The sequence below is a fragment of the Callorhinchus milii genome, unplaced genomic scaffold (assembly GCF_018977255.1).
Source record: "Callorhinchus milii isolate IMCB2004 unplaced genomic scaffold, IMCB_Cmil_1.0 Scaffold11, whole genome shotgun sequence".
In the NCBI taxonomy this organism is placed as follows: Eukaryota; Metazoa; Chordata; class Chondrichthyes; order Chimaeriformes; family Callorhinchidae; genus Callorhinchus; species Callorhinchus milii.
In genome coordinates this window covers 17,296,067-17,315,657 of record NW_024704752.1, presented here as the reverse complement: position 1 = coordinate 17,315,657, position 19,591 = coordinate 17,296,067, and the positions used below count along the sequence as shown (strand labels likewise).

The 19,591-nt window shown below is 39.8% G+C and overlaps 2 protein-coding genes across 8 annotated transcripts in view; both read right to left on the bottom strand.

Annotated features, from left to right (window-relative positions):
• Positions 1-5,637: 5,637 nt before the first annotated feature.
• Positions 5,638-8,538, bottom strand: il12a (interleukin 12a). Its single transcript, XM_007889808.1, has 6 exons — positions 8,514-8,538; positions 7,981-8,147; positions 7,129-7,227; positions 6,572-6,631; positions 6,368-6,472; positions 5,638-5,829 (listed from the first exon to the last, which is right to left on the bottom strand). Exons 1-6 carry the CDS (start codon positions 8,536-8,538, stop codon positions 5,638-5,640), a joined length of 648 nt encoding a protein of 215 aa, XP_007887999.1.
• Positions 8,539-17,017: 8,479 nt separating this feature from the next.
• schip1 (schwannomin interacting protein 1) overlaps positions 17,018-19,591 on the bottom strand; it is a 49,831-nt gene continuing 47,257 nt past the window's right edge. For all 7 annotated transcript variants that reach the window (XM_007888432.2, XM_007888465.2, XM_007888441.2 and 4 more), the window contains 2 exons: positions 18,126-18,219; positions 17,018-17,705 (listed from right to left, as the gene is read on the bottom strand). In XM_007888432.2, coding sequence (XP_007886623.1) covers positions 17,654-17,705; positions 18,126-18,219 — 146 coding nt within the window. In that variant the 3' untranslated portion in view covers positions 17,018-17,653. The remainder of the gene's footprint in view (positions 17,706-18,125; positions 18,220-19,591) is intronic.

Below are 19,591 nucleotides of genomic sequence, written 5' to 3'. Positions count from 1 at the left end.
AAGGATGAGGGGGATGGGTTATGAGAATAGGTTGAGCAATTTAGGCCTATATTCTCTAGAATATATGAGAGGTGATTTTATAGAAACCTATAAGATTATTAAGGGGCATGACAGAATAGATAGTGGGAGAATTTTTCCCCTGGTTGAAGAAACTATAACTAGGGGTCATGGTCTTAAAATTAGGAGTAAGCCCTTCCTCATTGAGTTGTGGAAAAACTTCTTATTGAACGACGGGGCAGGCTAGAGGGGCTGAATGGCCTACTCCTGCTCCTAATTCTTATCTTATGTTCTTATGCTCCCTCTGCTCAGCAGGCTCTGGCCTGCTTCACGTCCCCTGCCTTGCGCCCCACCATTGACGGGCGAGCCTTCTGCCACTCTGCTCCCACCCTCTGGAACTCCATCCCGCAGTCCCTCTGCCTCGCCCTCTCCCTTGCCACCTTCATGACGCATCTCAAGACCCTCCTCTTCGACCATGCCTTTGATCACCCTCCTTCTCCCCCTGCCCTCCACCCTCCCCAATCCCGACCCCCAGCTCGGGTCCGAAACACTGATTGTCCAGCGCCTTGGGACGTCCTCCCGACATGAAAGGGCACCATACAAATTAATTTTGTCGCTGTTATACCAACATAAAGGGAATGAGGAACTGCTGGAAGGAAATTGTGGTCAGGTTAATGGTGAGAGAGAACAGAAAATAAGATGTTACGTGGAGCAAAAGAACTAGACTTTGTCTAATCATCAGCCATGATCTTATCGAATGGCGGGGCAGGCTCGAGGGGCCGAATGGCCTACTCCTGCTCCTAATTCTTATGTTCTTATGTTCTTAATTTTTGTGCTCTCTTTCTAAATGCTCGAACCTACCTGACACTACCAAAAACCCATTGCCTGGCGATGCTTACGTGTATCGAACACCTTGAAACTCTGGAACTCTCTCCCTCAATCCCTCCAACTTTCACCCCTCCCTCCGCGCCCAAAGACCTTCCTTTTTAATCGTGCTTACGGTCACTTCCCCCCCTCCCTCTCTGCCTGTTTAGTTATCAGACTCCACCACTGTCAGGCGCTCTGGGACACTACTCCACTTGAAAGGCGCTATTATAAACACAACTTGTTGTTGTCGATGGGTTTCCGCAGGTCTTAGACGCCCGGCTGATAAAAATAAAGGGACAATAACTAAGAATAATAAAACAATGGAACAATAACGAGCAGTTGTTTCACCATTAATGGCAATTTGGGCATTCACAGCAATGATCTCATGACTTGCTGCTTGCCAACAAACCCAAGCCCTGCAGAGAAACCTTACCTTAGGTCTGAACTGCCTGATTAACAACACAAACAACAGCCACAGCCGGGCAGGATATGAAGCCTTTGCTGTAATAGCATAACAATAACGTTGGGTATGAGTTGGGTGTTTTTTTCTGGGTTAATAAACACAGATACGCAAGTTGGGAGTTGGGAGGCTTTGGCTGGTTTGTGACTAGCGCAGCATTGAAGATGTGGGTTGGATTTGGGTTGTGGGTGTTGATTGCCCAGAGTCACATCCCGTCTGGCTGTGTCTGTCTGGCTGTGTGTCTGGCTCTGGCTGTGTGTCTGGCTGTGTGTCTGTCTGGCTGTGTGTGTCTGGCTCTGGCTGTGTGTCTGGCTGTGTGTGTCTGGCTCTGGCTGTGTGTCTGGCTGTGTGTGTCTGGCTCTGGCTGTGTGTCTGGCTGTGTGTGTCTGGCTGTGTGTGTCTGGCTCTAGCTGTGTGTCTGGCTGTGTGTGTCTGGCTCTGGCTGTGTGTCTGTCTGGCTCTGGCTGTGTGTCTGGCTGTGTGTCTGGCTCTGGCTGTGTGTCTGTCTGGCTCTGGCTGTGTGTCTGGCTGTGTGTGTCTGGCTCTGGCTGTGTGTCTGTCTGGCTCTGGCTGTGTGTCTGGCTGTGTGTCTGGCTGTGTGTCTGGTGGTTGGGAGTGAAGATGTGGTGCAGAGAGTGAGTGAGTGAGATTGGGGAGGGAATTAGTGTCAGTGAACTGGAGAGTACCCAACCCTTTGGGACTGTCCTTCTCTGCTCTCTATTCTCCTTTCAATGAACAGCCTCTGTTTCCTTGTTGGGGGCTGTGGACTGTTTTGATGTGATTTTCCAGATTGTCAGATTGAAAGCGTTGGAGCTGCTGTTGGAGCTGAACACACTGACCTTTTCTGATAAAGTCATTGTATTATTGTTCACTGATACTGAGCTGTTTACCGAAAGTGACCCATTTCCCCAACCCCAGCTCTCTCTCTCTCTCTCTCTCTCCTCTCTCTCTCACAGAAACCAAAAGACGTGGAAAGTTGATGAAAACCAAGTCGAGGAGGATTTACACAACCAGAGAAAGAGGAAACGTACAGAGAAACTCCTGTGGATTGGGACTGACTGCTCCACTTGCTGTTGCACAGGTTCTTTGCATTGGATGTTGGTTGGTGTGAGAGAACCTTGAGCACCCAAGGACTTTCATCCCAACTTGTCACCCTATCGATTTCCGATCAGGTTAATAAGGATCAATCAGCAAGTGGTGATATTAAATAACAACGCATTACATTTACACGGCGGCTTCCAGGTCGGGAGGACATCCCAAGGTGTTGGACAAGTCAGGGATGTGGGATCGGGAGGGGTGGAGGGCAGGAAGCAGAGGGAGTGGACAGGTTGATATGAGGTGGGGGTGGGGGGGCGAGGTGGGGTGGGGTGTGGGGGGGGGGTGGGGGGGGGGCGAAGAGAATAAAATACAAAAACAAATTTCCTGGAATTTTTGGAAAATTCTATAAGATCCTGCGTTCGATTTATTATTTTTTCAATGGAGTTTCCCTCGGTTTTGGACATATTTAATTTGCAAGAGTTACTTACGCGTTCAAATTTCAAAGAGATAATTTCGACTGCAAAACAGCGCTGGACGGTTGTGCGGTCTGTCACCAAGACAGGTGAAATACCAGGCAGGGCAGCAGATTCCTCCAGTTTTGAAAGCGAGCAGAAGGATTTTAGTTCAGCGGTCAGTTTTTAAGGTTAAAGTTAATTAAATGTTGACAAATAAATGCTCAAATAATGTACAGCTACATTCGTATTCAATGCTAACGTGACAAGGATCATGGTTAAGATAAGAAAAAAAACTGCTTTGGAGTAGGGATACAGCAACACAACAATACTGTACCATTTGTACTGGATTGAATCTATATTCTGGTCAACACTCCTCCAGGTGAAGAATGTGTCCTCATTCACCTCTTGGCTCTTGCTGTGAGCAAACATCTGGTACCAATTTTGTTCCTCGTATCTTCTAGATAATTTCATTGTGTATTTTGTTNCTTTTACCGGGGTCTGGTCAAAACGTCAAACAAGCCCACCTTTCAGCGGGTATCTCTGGATAGATCCTGTGGCATTTCAGCTCCTTGGGGCATCCTTCCTACTTTGAAAGGCTTTATGTCAATATCATTTTGTTGTTGTGGCACGATTCGAAAAGAGAAGGGAATTTCTTCCAGTATCCTGGCCATCAATTTCTCACGTAATTGCAAATAGCACAAAAAACCTAAATATCTCTACATGTTTATAAAGTGCCTCATTATATCTTCCCATAAATAGCTTGATTTTATTATTTTGCTTTATGTGTCCCTTGACTTGACACTTACACCTTTTCATAAACATATATATCATCACAGTGCTACTTGTGCATGTCGTTAAACAATCTCTGTGGCAACACAGCTTCGATGGCATTTGATAACCGTTTAATCTTTAAAACAAAGTTTTCAATATGTAATAGATGATCCCTTGTAGTGGAGTCTCCCTATTGCTCCCATTAATGCCTCTGGATTAATGAACTAGTTTGGTCGAGTTTTTCTTAGCAGGACAGGTTGCAGCACAAATAAATTGTACTATGATTTTATTTCAAGACTGATACAATATAAAATGGCATTGCACTTTTGAATAAATAAATACATTAAACATTAAATAAACTATGAACAATAAAAATCCATAAGTGATGTCAATAATTTATTCAAGTGCTTTTCAGGATCCAGAGTACACAGGTACATTTTCATATGGCTTTTTAGAGCATCACAATAAAACACAGATACATTTTCATCTGTCAGCGCACAACTCAATATACTTCTAAATGCAAAGATATGAACAGACAGATCCACACAAGTGATGGCCTTTTGACAGATTTACAATACATGAATGAATTATGTCGGTCTTGGTAAAGAATTAAAGCTATATTCCACTTTCACAACTGAGTTGTTCTGCTTATTCTTGTTTTTTGTTGGAAAGCCCCAAGGTGATTTATTTGGTATTAATAGACACGAATAGAGTACAATAGAAAAACATTATGTTTTTTTCACGTGAGTTATTAGCTTGTTTTTACTTCGCTTTTATTTGAAGTTACATGTATTGGTTTATGAAATTTTGATTCATCCTCATAAAACTGATGGAACATAATGGATGACTGATAGTCAGTAATCTCGAGGGTTCAATCAAAATCATGAACTGTGAAAGACAGCCTTGCAAACTGCTTTTACAGTCCCGAACTGACATGCCACCACTTAGAGCAATATAGCTATTCGGAGAGGGGAAACCGGATTAATCTCTATCTGCTTCAAATCGCTCTAACCTGGTGCTGCAGAAAGCTTTACAAATGTGCCTTCGGCTGGGTATCTGCAGAATGCGAATTAATTTTCTAATCTGATTGAAAACTCGGAGTGTGATCAATTCTCTAATAACATTTAAAAACCTGAAGAAAAAAGAGTTACAATCGCATTGATTCAATTACAAGACCACCTCTTGGAGGTTCAGAACTGATTCCCCGTAAATGCTGTACGTTTAGCAATGATTTGATGCAGAAACTGCATCAAGTCACTGTGTTAAAACTACAGTATAAAAAAGTACTTTAAACTGCAGGAATGTACTTGATAAGAAGACCCCAGTCTCCTTTCCAGTCAGTTTCTTGCCCGCTCAGCTTATAGACAGTGATACTGAAACATACCTCACTGTGAGAAAGTTGCTTAACTATAAAGGGTAGCTTTATCACTGTTATGTACTTTAAACTACATCTAAAACAATTATAATATAAATTATACGTAGAATGCAATGTACTTCATTTCTGCCTCTCTCTAATTTCAATCTACTTTCCCATTCTCTACTATCCTAGCTTTAATTTTAAATGTGTATCTTCTACCAAATTAGAAATTCAGCAGTTGCGAAAATTCAGTGTTACCCATTAAAAAAAAGGAAATTGATTAGTGCAATAATGTGGATGTTTTAATTCTAGCAATTAGGTTTCCAATTAAAATCCCGGTGTATGAAATTCGATTTAACTCTACGACATGAAAAAAATGAATCCTAATCAAATCAATCATCTTTCCTTAGAAAGAAAAAGATAGATAAATAAATAAGTTAAATAAATAAATTCTTCTTACAGAAATAGGATGGATGCAACACACACACACACACACACAAACACACATATACGACCAAAAAGTTGTAATGCCATTACAATGTCTTATAAGTCTTAAAGAAATTATGATTTTTTTTAAATAATAGGATGGTTATCACAACTTTTTGGTTACCCTGAATATACTGCATATATAAACCCTGAGCAAAATTGCTATCTGGAGTACATCAAATGACTGCAATAGAAAGTGAACGTTTCTATTGTTGTGGTTGATTTTCATTGAGGTGGTTCATAACCCTGTTAATGGTGACAGTGCGGAGCTTGAGGGCATGCAAGAGTTTGCACAGCACCATCCTCTGGGAAAATGTATCGCCACTTCTCTCTTCTCCCTTTGCCACCGAGTTCAATTCAGAATCTCTGTCTTTGCGGACTGAATCCGAATTGATAGCCTGTGAAGAAAAATCATAAATTGCACTTTTTAATTATAGCAAAACGATTTCGCAGCACGAACAGGTGATCGCTGAAGGTCGAGATAAAAGTAGATTGTTTAATCTTAAATTGAATCTAGAATCAAGGGCGGTTCAGAAGTTTTAGCTACAAGAAGCTTAAATGAGTGGTGGGGGATAATTTAAGATGCTTCTGAAATGCTGGTCACTAAGACAGTGTTGCTTTAATTAAACAGAACAAAGGTAACTACATTTCTACAGGTTTATTACAGAGAGAAAAGGAGTTCTGGTAAATCTACCAATAATAATAAACCTTGCATTTGATACAGCGCCTTATCACTTCTGTGAGACGTCTCAAAGCCCTTCACAGAATATATTATGAAGTGAATTGACTATATTTTGTGGGGAAACTTGCCTAAGGTTTCACCCCACCCGGGAATTGAACCCGGATCCTCTTGCTTGTGAGATGATTGCTCTAACCACTGCGCTTCAGGAATGAGAGAGAAACCAGGGAAGGGAATAAGAGAAAGAAAAACTGTACCTTTAGGAGATGTTCAATGCTCTTGGACAGGTTACTGGTGATGTGAGTAAAATTCTGTAGCTTAGCCTGGTAGATCAGTAGATCGGATGTAATATTTTGAAGGCACTGCAGATGGAAATAAATGAAATCAACGTTAGACAGACGTAATTCCAAACATTTAAGCAGCTAAACTGAGGATTGAATGAATCACCTGAGTTCACATACCTGGCTGGATTCGAGACAGCACCCCTTGGAAGGGTTACCTTCTTGGCACTCGTGAGACATCTAAATACACAAAGAATGGAGGTTATATAATTCTAATAATAATAGTACTTGCGTATCATGTCGTTGAGTCATCTCAAAGCCCTTCACAGAATTTACTGTAAAGTGAAAGATTATATTTTTGGAGGCGAAACTCGACAGAATATACTGTGTCCCACAAACAGCCTTGCATTGAGTGACCAAATTATTGTTGCTATTATTGCTTTCGAGGGGTTATTAATCCTGGAAAGTGATCCAACAATCGACTAACAACCAGATTCCTACTTACTGCTAGGTAAGCAGAGGTGTGTAGAGTAACGAAAATTGCCTAAGTTATCGCCCTGCCCGGGAATTGAACCTGGGTCCTCTCACTTGCGAGGCGAGTGCTCTAACCAATACATACATGACTCCAAAAATAGCCTTCAGCTAAGAAAGAATTGATCTGAAGGAGTGTTTTCACTAATAATAATAATAATAAATTAAAATAAGAGAGTATTTTCAGTAAGATTCCTGCAACTTACCTGTTCACAGGTTGAGGCAGTACTGGTGTGGTTCTGAGTGATGTCTTGCAGTTCCATCTCAGTATCAGCACTACAGTTAAATCCTCTGGTCACGTTGGGCTGAGAAACAATAGAGGCAACCATTTAGAATTAACTCTTCAACGTCATCGAAATGTCTCGAAGCACTTTGCAGGATTTACTGAAACGTGTCGTGACTGTGTATTTTGGCATTGAACGCATGACCGCTTCGTGCACAGCAAAATCCCACACACAACCATTTCAAGTGATTGGCCCGTTTTATCTGGGGAATTGTTAGCCAGGACACCAGGAGAAATTCCCTTCTCTTTTCCCAATAGCACAGTAAGATCTTTAACATCCACTTGAACAGGCATGAGGGACCGTGGCTTTACTTCGAATCCGAAGCCCAGCACCTCTGATCATGCAGTACACCCCCAGCATTGCACTGTAGTGTCAACCGATACAAAGAACTTAAAGCACTAATGTGGGGCTTGAACCCACACATTTTGCCCCAGAGACAAGAGTTCTGCCAACTGATATATATATATATATATATATATATACAATTGCAAGCATAAACGCAGTGATACAAATACTAGTTACTGATAGGAAATGTGAATTAATGGACCAGCCATAATAACTTTGAATCATATAAAGAAGTCCATAAAATATACTGATCCTCTTCCAAATTCATCATTTCTCATTTGAATGTCTATATTGTTTCACCCACAAAATATACAGTCAATCCTCTTTATAATATAGTCTGTGAAGCGCTTTGAGACATCTTGAAGACACGATAAGGCGCTATATCAAATGCAAGGATTATTATTATCGTAAGAATAAAACAGTACTTACGATTGTTAAGGTTTCTTTCACCTCTTCAAGTAGGCGCTTTGAAATCTTCAGGCAGTCTCCGAAATCTAATTTTTGACATCCCTCAATCAAACTTCCAGCAGAGAAATGGCAGAGGTGAATACAAATCACTAAGAAAATGATGGTTTTCCACAGTCCAGGAACCAAGCCTAAAAACAAAGATTTTTTTTAATATACATATTGTTGGCACTCACCTACATTATGGGTCTGATGGCATGACTTGATTAAAACAATTTCCTTCAATAGTCCTGTACATTTCACCCACAAAAATACACAGTCAATTCACTGGACAGTATATTTTGCGAAGCGCTTCGAGACGTCTCGAAGACGTGATAAGGCGCTGTATCAAATGCAACTATTATTATTATTATTATTATTATTACTACATTGCTTTGAACCAGGCAAAAAAAAAAAATTAGCTGATAGTTTGCAAAGTTTAAGAATATAATATAATATAATACAAGTCAAACTCTTAAAAGAGTCAATCCAGGCAGTGGAAATATAGTAGAACTCACCAGTCACGGTGGACAAGGATGGCATTGTGTCAGTCTAAGCAGTCTGTAACAAGTGAAGCTCAACTTTATCTGGTTCCACTGCAGTATCTCTGTGGGTGTGTGTTCTGCCTACATTGGGTCTGTCCTCCCTTATATATGCTCTTTATTAATGTTTCGCACGGGATTCCCCCAGAGGTTATTTTCCCTGATAGTTGAGTAAATATCATGCACAGCAACCGAAGATAGAAAAGGTGTGGAGTGAAAAAAATCCTTGAGGTTATGAATGAGGGTTGGGAATATATTATAATTTATTGTTCGTTCAAGTCACCTCCGTCTATTTCACCTATTAGGGCGGCACTCGCTTTTTATTTTCCCTTTCCGTTTGTGTTTTCTTTTTGCTTTCTTATTGTTCCCGTCGTTTTATTTTCTTTCTAATTTTTTTCCTTTTCGACTTTCATCCTTCTTTTCACTCTACCTTTCCCTCCTTGAACATTCACCTCTCCTTGAATTTCATTTCCGTTCTGCTACCTTTAAGATATAAAAGGTTTATAATATATATATATTTAAATCTATTTTTTTGTAGAGGAAAGAGATAGAATACTTCAACGCTTATGATTAAACTGTGAATGTTACAGCATTGCTCAACAGTAGAAGTGACACTTGTTCATTAGAAAAGCTCCCCACACTTTTAAAGCTTCTTTTCGACTGCAGAAAATAAAAGTTTATGTGTTTTTAATAATAATTAATAATCTAAACAAATCTCCCCACAAGCACATTTCACAGCAAAATTAAAACTGCTGCTAAATGAGGAAATAGTGTCTAGATTTCAAAGAAATCTAAACAAAAATGGATTTTCGAAACCTACCTGGTTGATAAGAAAAGAAATATGTGTACAAGAAAACAGAAGTGGTTTTGTGGCTTTTTCAAAAATAACACCAAGGTTTTTTATTGCATCATATAAACCATTCTCCTCTAAACACTGACTTATAATAATAACGATCAATTCTTGCATTTGATAATCGCACCTTATCTTAAAGTGCTTCACGGGTTTATTTTTTTTCTGTAAGGTGTAGTGACTGTGTATTTGCATCTGTACGTAGATCAGCATATAAATCCCTCTGCATCTGGTTTCCAGTAGTTTCCTGGAGTCTCAGTGTTCTAACGGTGAAGGCTGGTCAGACTCCAGCAGTTACCCCAATGCACACTCTGGGGTCCCCAAGCCTTGGCGCTTGCCAACCTGCGCCTAATACTTTCCGGAATTAGGTGAGCAAATGCGTCCCTCTAGTGGGAGAGCGCGAGTTCCATTCCAACAATCTATCTCTGGGATTTCCACGTGGAGATGAGATGCATGGAATTCTCAGTTGGGTTTGGAGACTCTTGAGCAATGGTGATGGGTATTCAGACTAAAAAAAAATAAGTTTCCAACAGTTTCCTGGAGTCTCAGTGTTCTGATGATGAAGGCGGGGGAAGTTCATCCGTTATCGTTGAAGCTTTTGGTACCTTAGTTGGGTACCTTAGTTGGGTTACGTATAAAAGTATAAAATGGATTATTTTGTGGGGTCCTGTAGCTCAGTGGTGACGACAGTTGCCTCACAAGTGAGAGGACACAGTTTCGATTCCTGGGCGGGGCGAAATGTTAGGCAAGTTTCGTTACTCCACACGCCCCTGTTTACCGAGCAGTAAGTAGGAACTCGGTTGTTAGTCGATTAGCCGATCCATTTTCTGGGGGTAATAATCCCCTCAAAACAAAAATAATAATAATAATTTGGTCACTCAATCAACGAGTTTTTGTGGGGACACTGCTGTGCGCAATTGCCTGCCACGTTTCGCCCACAAATATACAGTCAGTTCACTTTACAGTATATTCTGTGAAGCGCTTTGAGACGTCTCGAAGTGTGATAATCAAATGCAAAGATTTTTATTTATTTATCAATGGAGCTTAGGTTGCCCTCTTTAGTCAGTTGTTGCATTTGCTGTTATGCAGCTTTTTTGTTCCATCATTGTTCATTGGAAACTAAATGTTTTGTCAGTGTTGGAATGACAACTAAGGGCATGTGGCACAGGGCACAATGCAATCGAGAGGACACTGTAGAATCCTGAACACTGACTGCAACCATATCAGTATCGTTTCATGTCAGACTGAGTTTCTCTCTCGATAGTCTTTTGTGAAACTGGAAACTGGAAACCATTCTCTCGAGTAGATACCATGTTGTGACCACAGTGTGTGAGTTGTCTATAGGAGGCGCCGATGATATGAAAAGAAATCTGGAAATTTCAATTTACAAATGTCATGCATTTGGTCAAATCGGGCAGAAATTTAATTTCTACTGAACATTAAATTCCCCCGAATATGACTCAGCCAACAAAACAAGCGAGAGGTTGCGCTGCTCTTTCAAACCGTCTGTAATGGATGATATTGCACAGTGAAATCTTTCAGAACGCTCAGAATAAAGTAACCAGAAGTTGACCAACTAACTTGTGAAAGTTGCTTTTGCACAAACAATATACGTGTGTTACTGCATTTAGAGAAAAGGGAAAGTCAGAGCTGTCGCTTTTTGGTTGAGATGTTAAACCAAGGTCCCATCTGCCTGTTCAGGTGGACGCCAAAGATCCCATGGCACTGATGGGATGGGGAAAAAAGAAGGGAGTTTCTCTCGGTGTCCTGCCAACAATTCACGGATACAATTGGCAATTCATTTCATAACTGTTTGGGGGAGCTTGCTGTGTGCAAATTGGCTGCCAAATGTCCCTACAGAGAGAGATTTGATGACATGATAAGTCTCTGCTTTATATGCAAGAATTATTAGTAGCACTATATGTTTTACGAAAATCATAATTGCTATTGGGATTGACCTAATCAAAGCCATCAACACAAGAGCAAAATAAAATGGACCTTTGAGTTTATTAGTTGCTAATAGAGATTTAAGAAAGAAACTAGAAATTATTTTAAGAAAGGTGAAATGAATTCTGTATTGTGCTGTCACTAAACTCAGTTTCCACTGAATCCTGAATGAGATGTTCAGTTTATATGTCATTTTATCTTTTATATAGTTACATGCAACAGGATTTGGTGCGGCGGGAAGATAATTAGTGGTTCCAGTCAGTTAAATGAAGGTAAATTACTTGTGAGGACAGCTGATGTCCAACCATTTTTAACAGTCCAAAATAAAGCTGGTTCATTGACAAATGGCAACACACAGTGAAGCATCAAACAATTGCTTCTCTCCACACTCAGTTTAGACATGAAATTCGGCTTGTATTATGAAGGCATGAAGTACCACTCGCAACTCTAGCCTCCTGCATACGTGCGACATCAACCTTTAACATGATTATTTAACGTTCCGTCCACAAAATATTTGCCCACAATTCACTTTACAATATTTTCTGTGAAGCGCTTTGAGACGTTTCGAAGACGTGATGAGGTGCTGTATCAAACGCAAGGATTATGTGATATTATATGGTAAAAATCTGAGGGTCTGATCATGGATAAGTTAAGATGACAGACCTCTCAGTTAATTGATGATTTCTAAGCATTCACTTAGAAAAAAAAACTTTGTTTTATTTTTCAATTAGTGCTGAAATACAAGTGCAGTGACCAGTGAGTTAAGGCATTCATTATTTCAAAATACCGGTTGTTTGGGAAATTCAGAGAGAAATGAAAAAAGTAACCAATGTAATACTTGTGTTCTGCTTATGTGTTACAGATGTTACTGGAAAATAACTTGAGTGTTTTTGCCCGTAGCTACTCCACTCCCTGAATTATGTAATGATAAATAAATAGGGAGCTTCGCTAACACTTTGTTTCCCTTGATGTTGCACTCGGAACATTTAAGCTGAAACTGGGTTGATGGACATAAAATCTTGAGCATCAAATGGATTAAAATAAACCCCAGAAGCAAAATTCTGGAATATGAGCACAGTTACTGAATTATTGACAAGAAATTGCATGCAAATAAAATCCCATCAGTAATAGTTTTGGTGCAGCGAAGGATACATATGTGAATACATTGCATGAAATCCATTGGATCCAAATTGTAGATGTAGATTTCTATCACACTGGGTATTACAAAGGTAATTTCTATGGATGTGCACCAACAGATCAGTTTTAGGTGCTATGGGTCATATGATTCCTGTGTCATAGAGGTGTTCCGAGTCCCCCTTGCAGTTGTTTGTGCTTTTTTTTAAACCAAATTGTCCAGTTTGATTAACTCTCTCCACAGCACGATGCATAGGAACAGGAGGAGGCCATTCAGCCCCTCGAGCCTGTTCCACCATTCTATAAGATCATGGCTGATCTGTACCCCAACTCCAATTACCCGTCCTTGCCCCATATCCCTTGATATCCTGATGCTTGCTATATCTATGCATTAGTTGTACCAATAGATTCCCCTTACCCTTCTCTCACTTCCATCCTTTTTATTTTCATGTTTGATCTTTTCTTTTTCCTTGCTACTTTCTTCAGGTCCTTCATTGCATTTTTATTTCACGGGTACAATTTTTTCATATACCGTTTAATTTTTGTCTCTCAGCTCAGGATTTATTTGAAAACCGTTCTTTGTTTCCTTTAATCAATAATAATCCTTGCATTTGATATTGCGCCTGATCATGTGGTTGAGACACCTCAAAGCGCTTCACAGGATATATTATAAAGTGAATAGACTGTGTATTTTTAGGGTGAAACCCGACAGCCAATTGCGCACAGCAGTGTCCCACAAACAGTCGTGAATTGAGTGCCTAAGTTTTATTTTGAGGAATTATTTCTCCCGCAGAAACCAATCTGTCAATTGACTAACAACAGAGTTCATACTTAACTTTGGGTAAACAGGGGCGTATAGAATAAGGAAACTTGCCTAACGTTTTTGCCATGGCCGAGAATCGAACTCGGGTTCTCTCGTTTGCGAGGCGAGCGCAATAACCACTACGTTATGGGACTTCACACCCATATTTCCAACACTTAGTCATCAGCTGCCCCAGGATATTCCATTCCGTTGGTGCGAGTTTCTGACGTGGGTGAAATTAATGGAAGCTTCTGGAATTAAATGTGAGGACGGACAAAAAGAATGTCAAATTTCTTCCCGGTCATTTTCTTCAGAAGAATCAGGGATGTTTTCTGATCACTGATACATTTTTCTGAATAGTATGGCCTGTATCGTCCAGTGAGTAAACAATTAGCTGTAAATCCAAACGACCCGAGATTTTTATGCTGACCCGAGCTCAGAAAGTGTTGAGACTTACTGGAATCACGCTTAAAATTTTGAATAAGAGAAACGTAAAGGAACTTCCACACGAAATGTAGAACCATCATAGGGCTCAGCAGGAAAAAGCTAATGAAACTAGTGTGAACGAGCGAAAAAACCTAAAAAATGAAATTCCCCTTAACAGGATTCTTAGTATCAATATTTACTGAATCGAATGTTTAAGAATCAGAAACGCTTGAAACAAGAACCAAGTTCCTGTGCTCACAGCATTAGTGAAGAATAGAGTACTTAGTTGGCAACCACCTATGATGATTTCATCAAACATATATTACAACCCTACAGCGAAGAATAGAATATATAGATCTTATATTCCAATAAATAGCTGGAATGTATTTTTTGATAAACTTCACAATCCTCAATCATTCAGTGATTTGACACCAATGTCAATAAGATGCATTGCATTGGCATCAGTTTTGCAAAGCTAATGGTTTTGCAAAGCTAATGTGTTGAAATTAATTATTCGAATTAAAATGAACTTAACGCGCCACTGCGAGCACGTTTCACCCCAAAATGTCTCATCTGACAATTGTTTCATTGTGGGAACTTACTGCATTTTTAAGAAACATTTCCTGTTTTTATTTGGGGATTAAATTCTCTCTTTATATTTATGTTCTTCACAAGCTAAACAACATTCCTTAATTAAGAGGTTAAAATAAACAAAAAAAAGTTAACAATTAAATCAAAAGTCAAGCTAATGAGTGTCGAGGGATAAAACAGATTAATTTTCCATTATTAATTTAGTATCTTTTGTGACTTTTTTTAGACATACTTAACTTTTCTATTTCAATCTCTCACCCCTTACGTATACGTATTGTTTTATTTCAGAGTTCGCTTTCAGTTCTCTTACACATTCATTCTTCTGACATCATTCCGAACTCTGCCACATTCCTTCAATACACTTTCCGTTTTGCTGTACTTAGCGATGAAGGAGTACAGGCTTCTGAGATTCCCTGACACACTTATAACATGCAATTGATGTTCATATTGACAGTGAGTTCTTTGATGTATCAGTATTTATTAACTGTTCGGCACCTGTTCTTGGGATTCTACTGTTTCCTCGAGATGTATAATAATAATTCTTGCATTTGATATGGTGCCTTATCATGTTTTTGAGACTTGTGCTGCTTGCTCAACACTGCACAGTGATGTGGAGTGCTGTAGTGTTTTGGTGAGAGGATCTTTAAGCGCTCTGAGCCTCTCTACCCTGTGGAGGGTGCTATGTAAGTGCAAGTTGTTGTTGTTGACCCATGTTCGATTCCCAGCCAGGGCAAAACCTTAGGCAAGTTTCCTTACTCCACTCACCTCTGTTTACCCAGCAGTAAGCAGGAACCCAGTTGTTAGTGATTGGGGATCGCTTTTCCAGGGGTAACAATTGCTTCAAAATAAATAATTTGGTCACTCAATCCACGACTGCTTGTGGGAGGGACACTGCTGTGCGCAATTGGCTGCCAAAATATACAGTCAAGTATATGCTGTGAAGCTCTTTGATAAGCTGAAGACTTGATAAGGTGCTGTATCAAACACAAGGATTATTATTATAATTTGCTTCAATCCAATACGGTAAAACTCAAAAATGTCATATCAGTTGGGACCATGAAAAATGTGGAACTTAATGAGTCTTAGTCTGACAGTGTCGAATATTTATATACAACAATTAAAGATTTCTCCGTTTCCTGGAAACAGTGCAGATGCAACTGATGATTTGAGAGCAGAAACTGGAGTTTGATCACATTATATGCAGAATATAAAAAAAGGGCAAGTTCACTGGTTGTGACAAGTGCATAAGTCAATCTGCATTTGCAAACCTGATTTTCTACAAACTTATACAGTAAATGAGAAATATATATATGTAGTGTACTTTACTTATATATTGAAACTAGAGTAAGATACAGAAAATGTTAATTCAGTCTCTGCAAGTTTACAGTATGTAGTGTCTTCTTCTGCTTTAGATAGTTTTACTTCCTATTTCGCTTTTACTCGTGTATCTGTGCTCTCTACAACTTTAAAAAGAAACTTCACAGTTTGTTCCAAAGCACGTCACTTGAATTGGCAGTCATGTGTAGAGAGTTTATTAACTGGCTGTAAAATCGTGACAGTTCAACCAGGAATTGTTAACCGCAGATGCTGAACTTCGAATAAGTAGTTTCACCTCATAGCCATGTTAAGAACTAAGAAAAATGGTTATGATGTAAAATGCAGCCAGATCACACTGACAAGAGTCCTGGACACTACCCTCGCGTGAAGGGAGCTATATAAATGCAAGTTGTTGTTGATACTAATTGTTAAAAGAGAGCAGACCATCCAGCTATGCTTCTACCATCAAAAACGTGTTTTTTTTTTGCTTGTACCATATACTCATCAACCACCATCTCACTAAATGTGTTGTGTAAAAAATAGGCTCATGAGCAATGAGAGCCAACCATCTATTGTTCCCCCTTTTATCGCTCCCCCTTGTGTCACGTCCAGCTGAGAAACTGGGGAAATCTCAAATCCTCGGGACAGCAATTTAACACGTTATCTCATATTAATCATATACTCCTTTATCCCTCTTCAGCCTTGCTTGTTAAGGGTGGTAATCTCAAGCTATGTCTTCGAGTGCTACTCTCAGGAACGTGGGTCTGTAGCTGTGAGTGCTCATGTAATGAGCTCCCAACTTTAATCATTCCATTGTGGCAGATAACGAGTGGAAACCGGACAGATATTCCGCAAGCAGAGGGTGGGGGGAGAAGTAGAGAACAGATTTCTAGTAATACAGTCTCCTTTGTTTTTTCTAGACTTTAAAGCCTTTATTTCACCCCCCACTCCCCCGCCCTCCGCCCCCATACACACGCCAACACCTTTCTCAGTTTCGCTCACCATTGGCTCCTCAGTCAGTTCTAAAATGTTTTGAGATGTCCTCCCGACGTGAAAAGCGCTCTATCGATATTTTGTTGAACCCCGAGAATAAAAACATAATGGTGACTGGTACCTGTGTTATACGGTTTTTAATGTGTGATCCCTTATTTTTAACTAGATGTAGCTTTTCTTTCAGCCTGAGTGCATAGTTCAACGGCTTCTCAAGAAATCATATGAATGGAAAACTCAAAGTGACTTCTTAAATGTTGCCAGTCACTTGCAATTGATTGTTATACAACAAAAACAGTTTATGTAAAATGTTCAATATTCATTCATCCCAATGTGATATTTAAGATTTGCACAGCTATTAGATATTAAGAGGTTGTCGCTAATTCAATGCACCCACATGGATCGAAATTAATATAGGTATAATCATAGGAAACAAATTTAATTATTTTATTTTACATATTTGTACATAAAATTTCCAGATAACATTTCTGAATCCAATTGAACGAAATTATATTAACACACTTTAAAATGGTTGCGTCAGATAATCAACATTTACAAAATGTTGAAAACCGATTCAAGTGACCTAATTACCAATAGCTACAACTTCACTACAAGGCAGGCATATACTCTTTGACTTTAATAGCACCTTTAAATAAAGTTTATTGGTTTAAAACTACCGTCTGTGGTGAATTAAAAAAAAAAGGAGGCCCATGATAAAATACTGTAAAACTAAAATCCAAAGTTAGAAGTTAGCTCAACTACTTTGTGTACCTCCAATCCTGCAACGTTTCAGTATTACTAGAATTGCATATCAGTTACCAACATTTTACTGAAATGCCCGATACAATTCAGTGACAAATGTAATCCGATTAAAAAAAAAATCAAAGAAGCGTAGGGCCAATCACTGGACATAAAGCTTCAAACAGCACCAATGACTAACACTGATTTTCTTGAACTGCACCATCTTGAGTATCAGCATTTTACAACCACAGAAGCAAAGTAAAATCTAGCTTTTCCCCCCTCTTCAGTCTCATTGCTTGTTGGATGCTCATCCCGGTCTCACTTGGCTGCTGTTTTCTCTGCCATGTGTCTCTGCTGACTTTCGGCATGCCTAGAGAGAAGGACAAAATGGGTCAACAGGCCTTTCGAGATCTGACATGTATCCCTATTCTAGCTTTCCCAGAAATCACTCAAAATGATGACCTGGAGGGTTTTCCAACACACACAAGGCTTCAGATGTAAAAGTGCCCCCTAGTTTTTGTTTCGGTATAACCAAGCTCCCCTTGTAAAGAAGTCCCCAACTGGGCTCTTCTTATATGACTGAACTATATGGAGTTAGCCAGGTTATGTTACTCTTTTGAACAAATTTAAATGTTTCGGGGGAAATACAGATGAATACTGCGGGGGCGAAAAAAAACAAGACACAAAGAGCTGTTCGATGGTCCATTGGGAAAGTACAGACTTAAGACAACAGAAACTAATGCACTAATGAGAAATGGACGTTGATGTTCAATAGAATCCTTGTACCAACCTGGTAAGATCTTCTATGTCTACCAGCATGGCATCCTGCTCCATGTGTAGTTCATCTCTAATGAGTAGAAGTTGGACCAACTCTTCATTTAAACCTGTTAGAAGAGATAAAGAGAATGGTGTCAGCGATCTGTTAAGCTGTGTGGCGCACACAAAGGGTTTAACAATTAAATCAATCTGTTCATATGTGACATGTCCAGATAGAGTGCCAGGAGCATATGTTCGTATGTAATGCAGTAGTGAGATGTCCTCCCATCATGAAAAGCGCTATACAAATGTAATTTTGTGTTGTATTCTAGTGCACCAACGCATGGGACGACTGACCTAAGTAATGCAGAGGATCTGAACTGATTTTCTATCCTTCACTTTCTGATTTCCCTTTTGGGGTATTGTAACATTGCACCTTTTAAACTGCACTTTGAAGAAAAAAATGATTATTTTTTTTTACCGAGAGACAGTTACCCATCTCAGGGGAAAGAAAATCTGTCAATATAAAAAATTGTGTGATCTGATAATCAGCCAAAGTAAATTGCATTCAGACACCTCTGTTTGTTGTCAGGTATGAAATGTGAAAGGATTGAAACACTTGATAGATTAGTCAGTTCTGTAAACACTGCTAAATAAAGATGAAATCTCTGACCTCTATTATTACTGCTGTCGCAATGCATTTAGTGCATGTTGTCAGTCTGCCAACTGAACCATATTTGTGTTTGTTACCTCTATCAAACTGTCAAGCTTTTGTTGAAGCGTAGGATAGAAACTGGGCTATTTTGCTTTTCCACTTCATACATCTTCCATCCTTGAACAGGTGGAAGTGTCAAACCCTGGTACATTCAATAAATGGCGTGTTCTGAACCTCAGCAACAATTCTTTTGTGACCATCTTCTTCACTGCATTGACACCTGTGCCACTTAGCGCAGAGCTTACTGCAAGACACGGAGTAATTTATTCAACGCCAGCATTTTAAGAAGTCACCCACGTGGAAGGTGACGTAATCGGGACTTCATTTACAGGTTTTGCAAAGTCATAGCCAGAACAGCTTTGAGGCATATCAAATGTCATTATGAACAGGTTAGACCAGCCCTCAGTCAGTCCCATATATACTGCAGTTCAGTCTTCTTACTTGCTTACAGTGAGGCTTCAATTACACCTCCAGAAGTATTGTGTCAGCCTGGCACAGTGATAGCACTCTCGCCTCTGAGTCACAAGGTTGTGGATCCAAGCCCCACTTCGGGACTTGAAATCATGTAGTCTAAGTTGACACACCAAGGCAGCGCTGGGGGTATGTTGCATCGTCGGAGGTGCCGTCTTTCGGATGAGATATTGAAACCGAGATCCCACAGCACTGTTCAAAAAGTGAAGGGAGTTTCTCACAGTGTCCTGGACAACAATCCCCCAAATAAAACTGGTCACTCACTCCATGGCTGTGTTGTGACATTGCTGTGTGCAATTGGCTGCCGTGTTTCG

What these genes read in the sequence shown, in the direction of transcription:
- il12a (XM_007889808.1), bottom strand. Translation starts at nt 8,538, where the DNA reads ATGCCATCCTTGTCCACCGTGACTG. An exon ending in TGAAAGAAACCTTAACAATC is followed by an intron (nt 7,228 to 7,980) that starts GTAAGTACTGTT and finishes ATTGTTTCTCAG; the next exon opens with CCCAACGTGACCAGAGGATT. An exon ending in GCATTGAACATCTCCTAAAG is followed by an intron (nt 5,830 to 6,367) that starts GTACAGTTTTTC and finishes TTTTCTTCACAG; the next exon opens with GCTATCAATTCGGATTCAGT.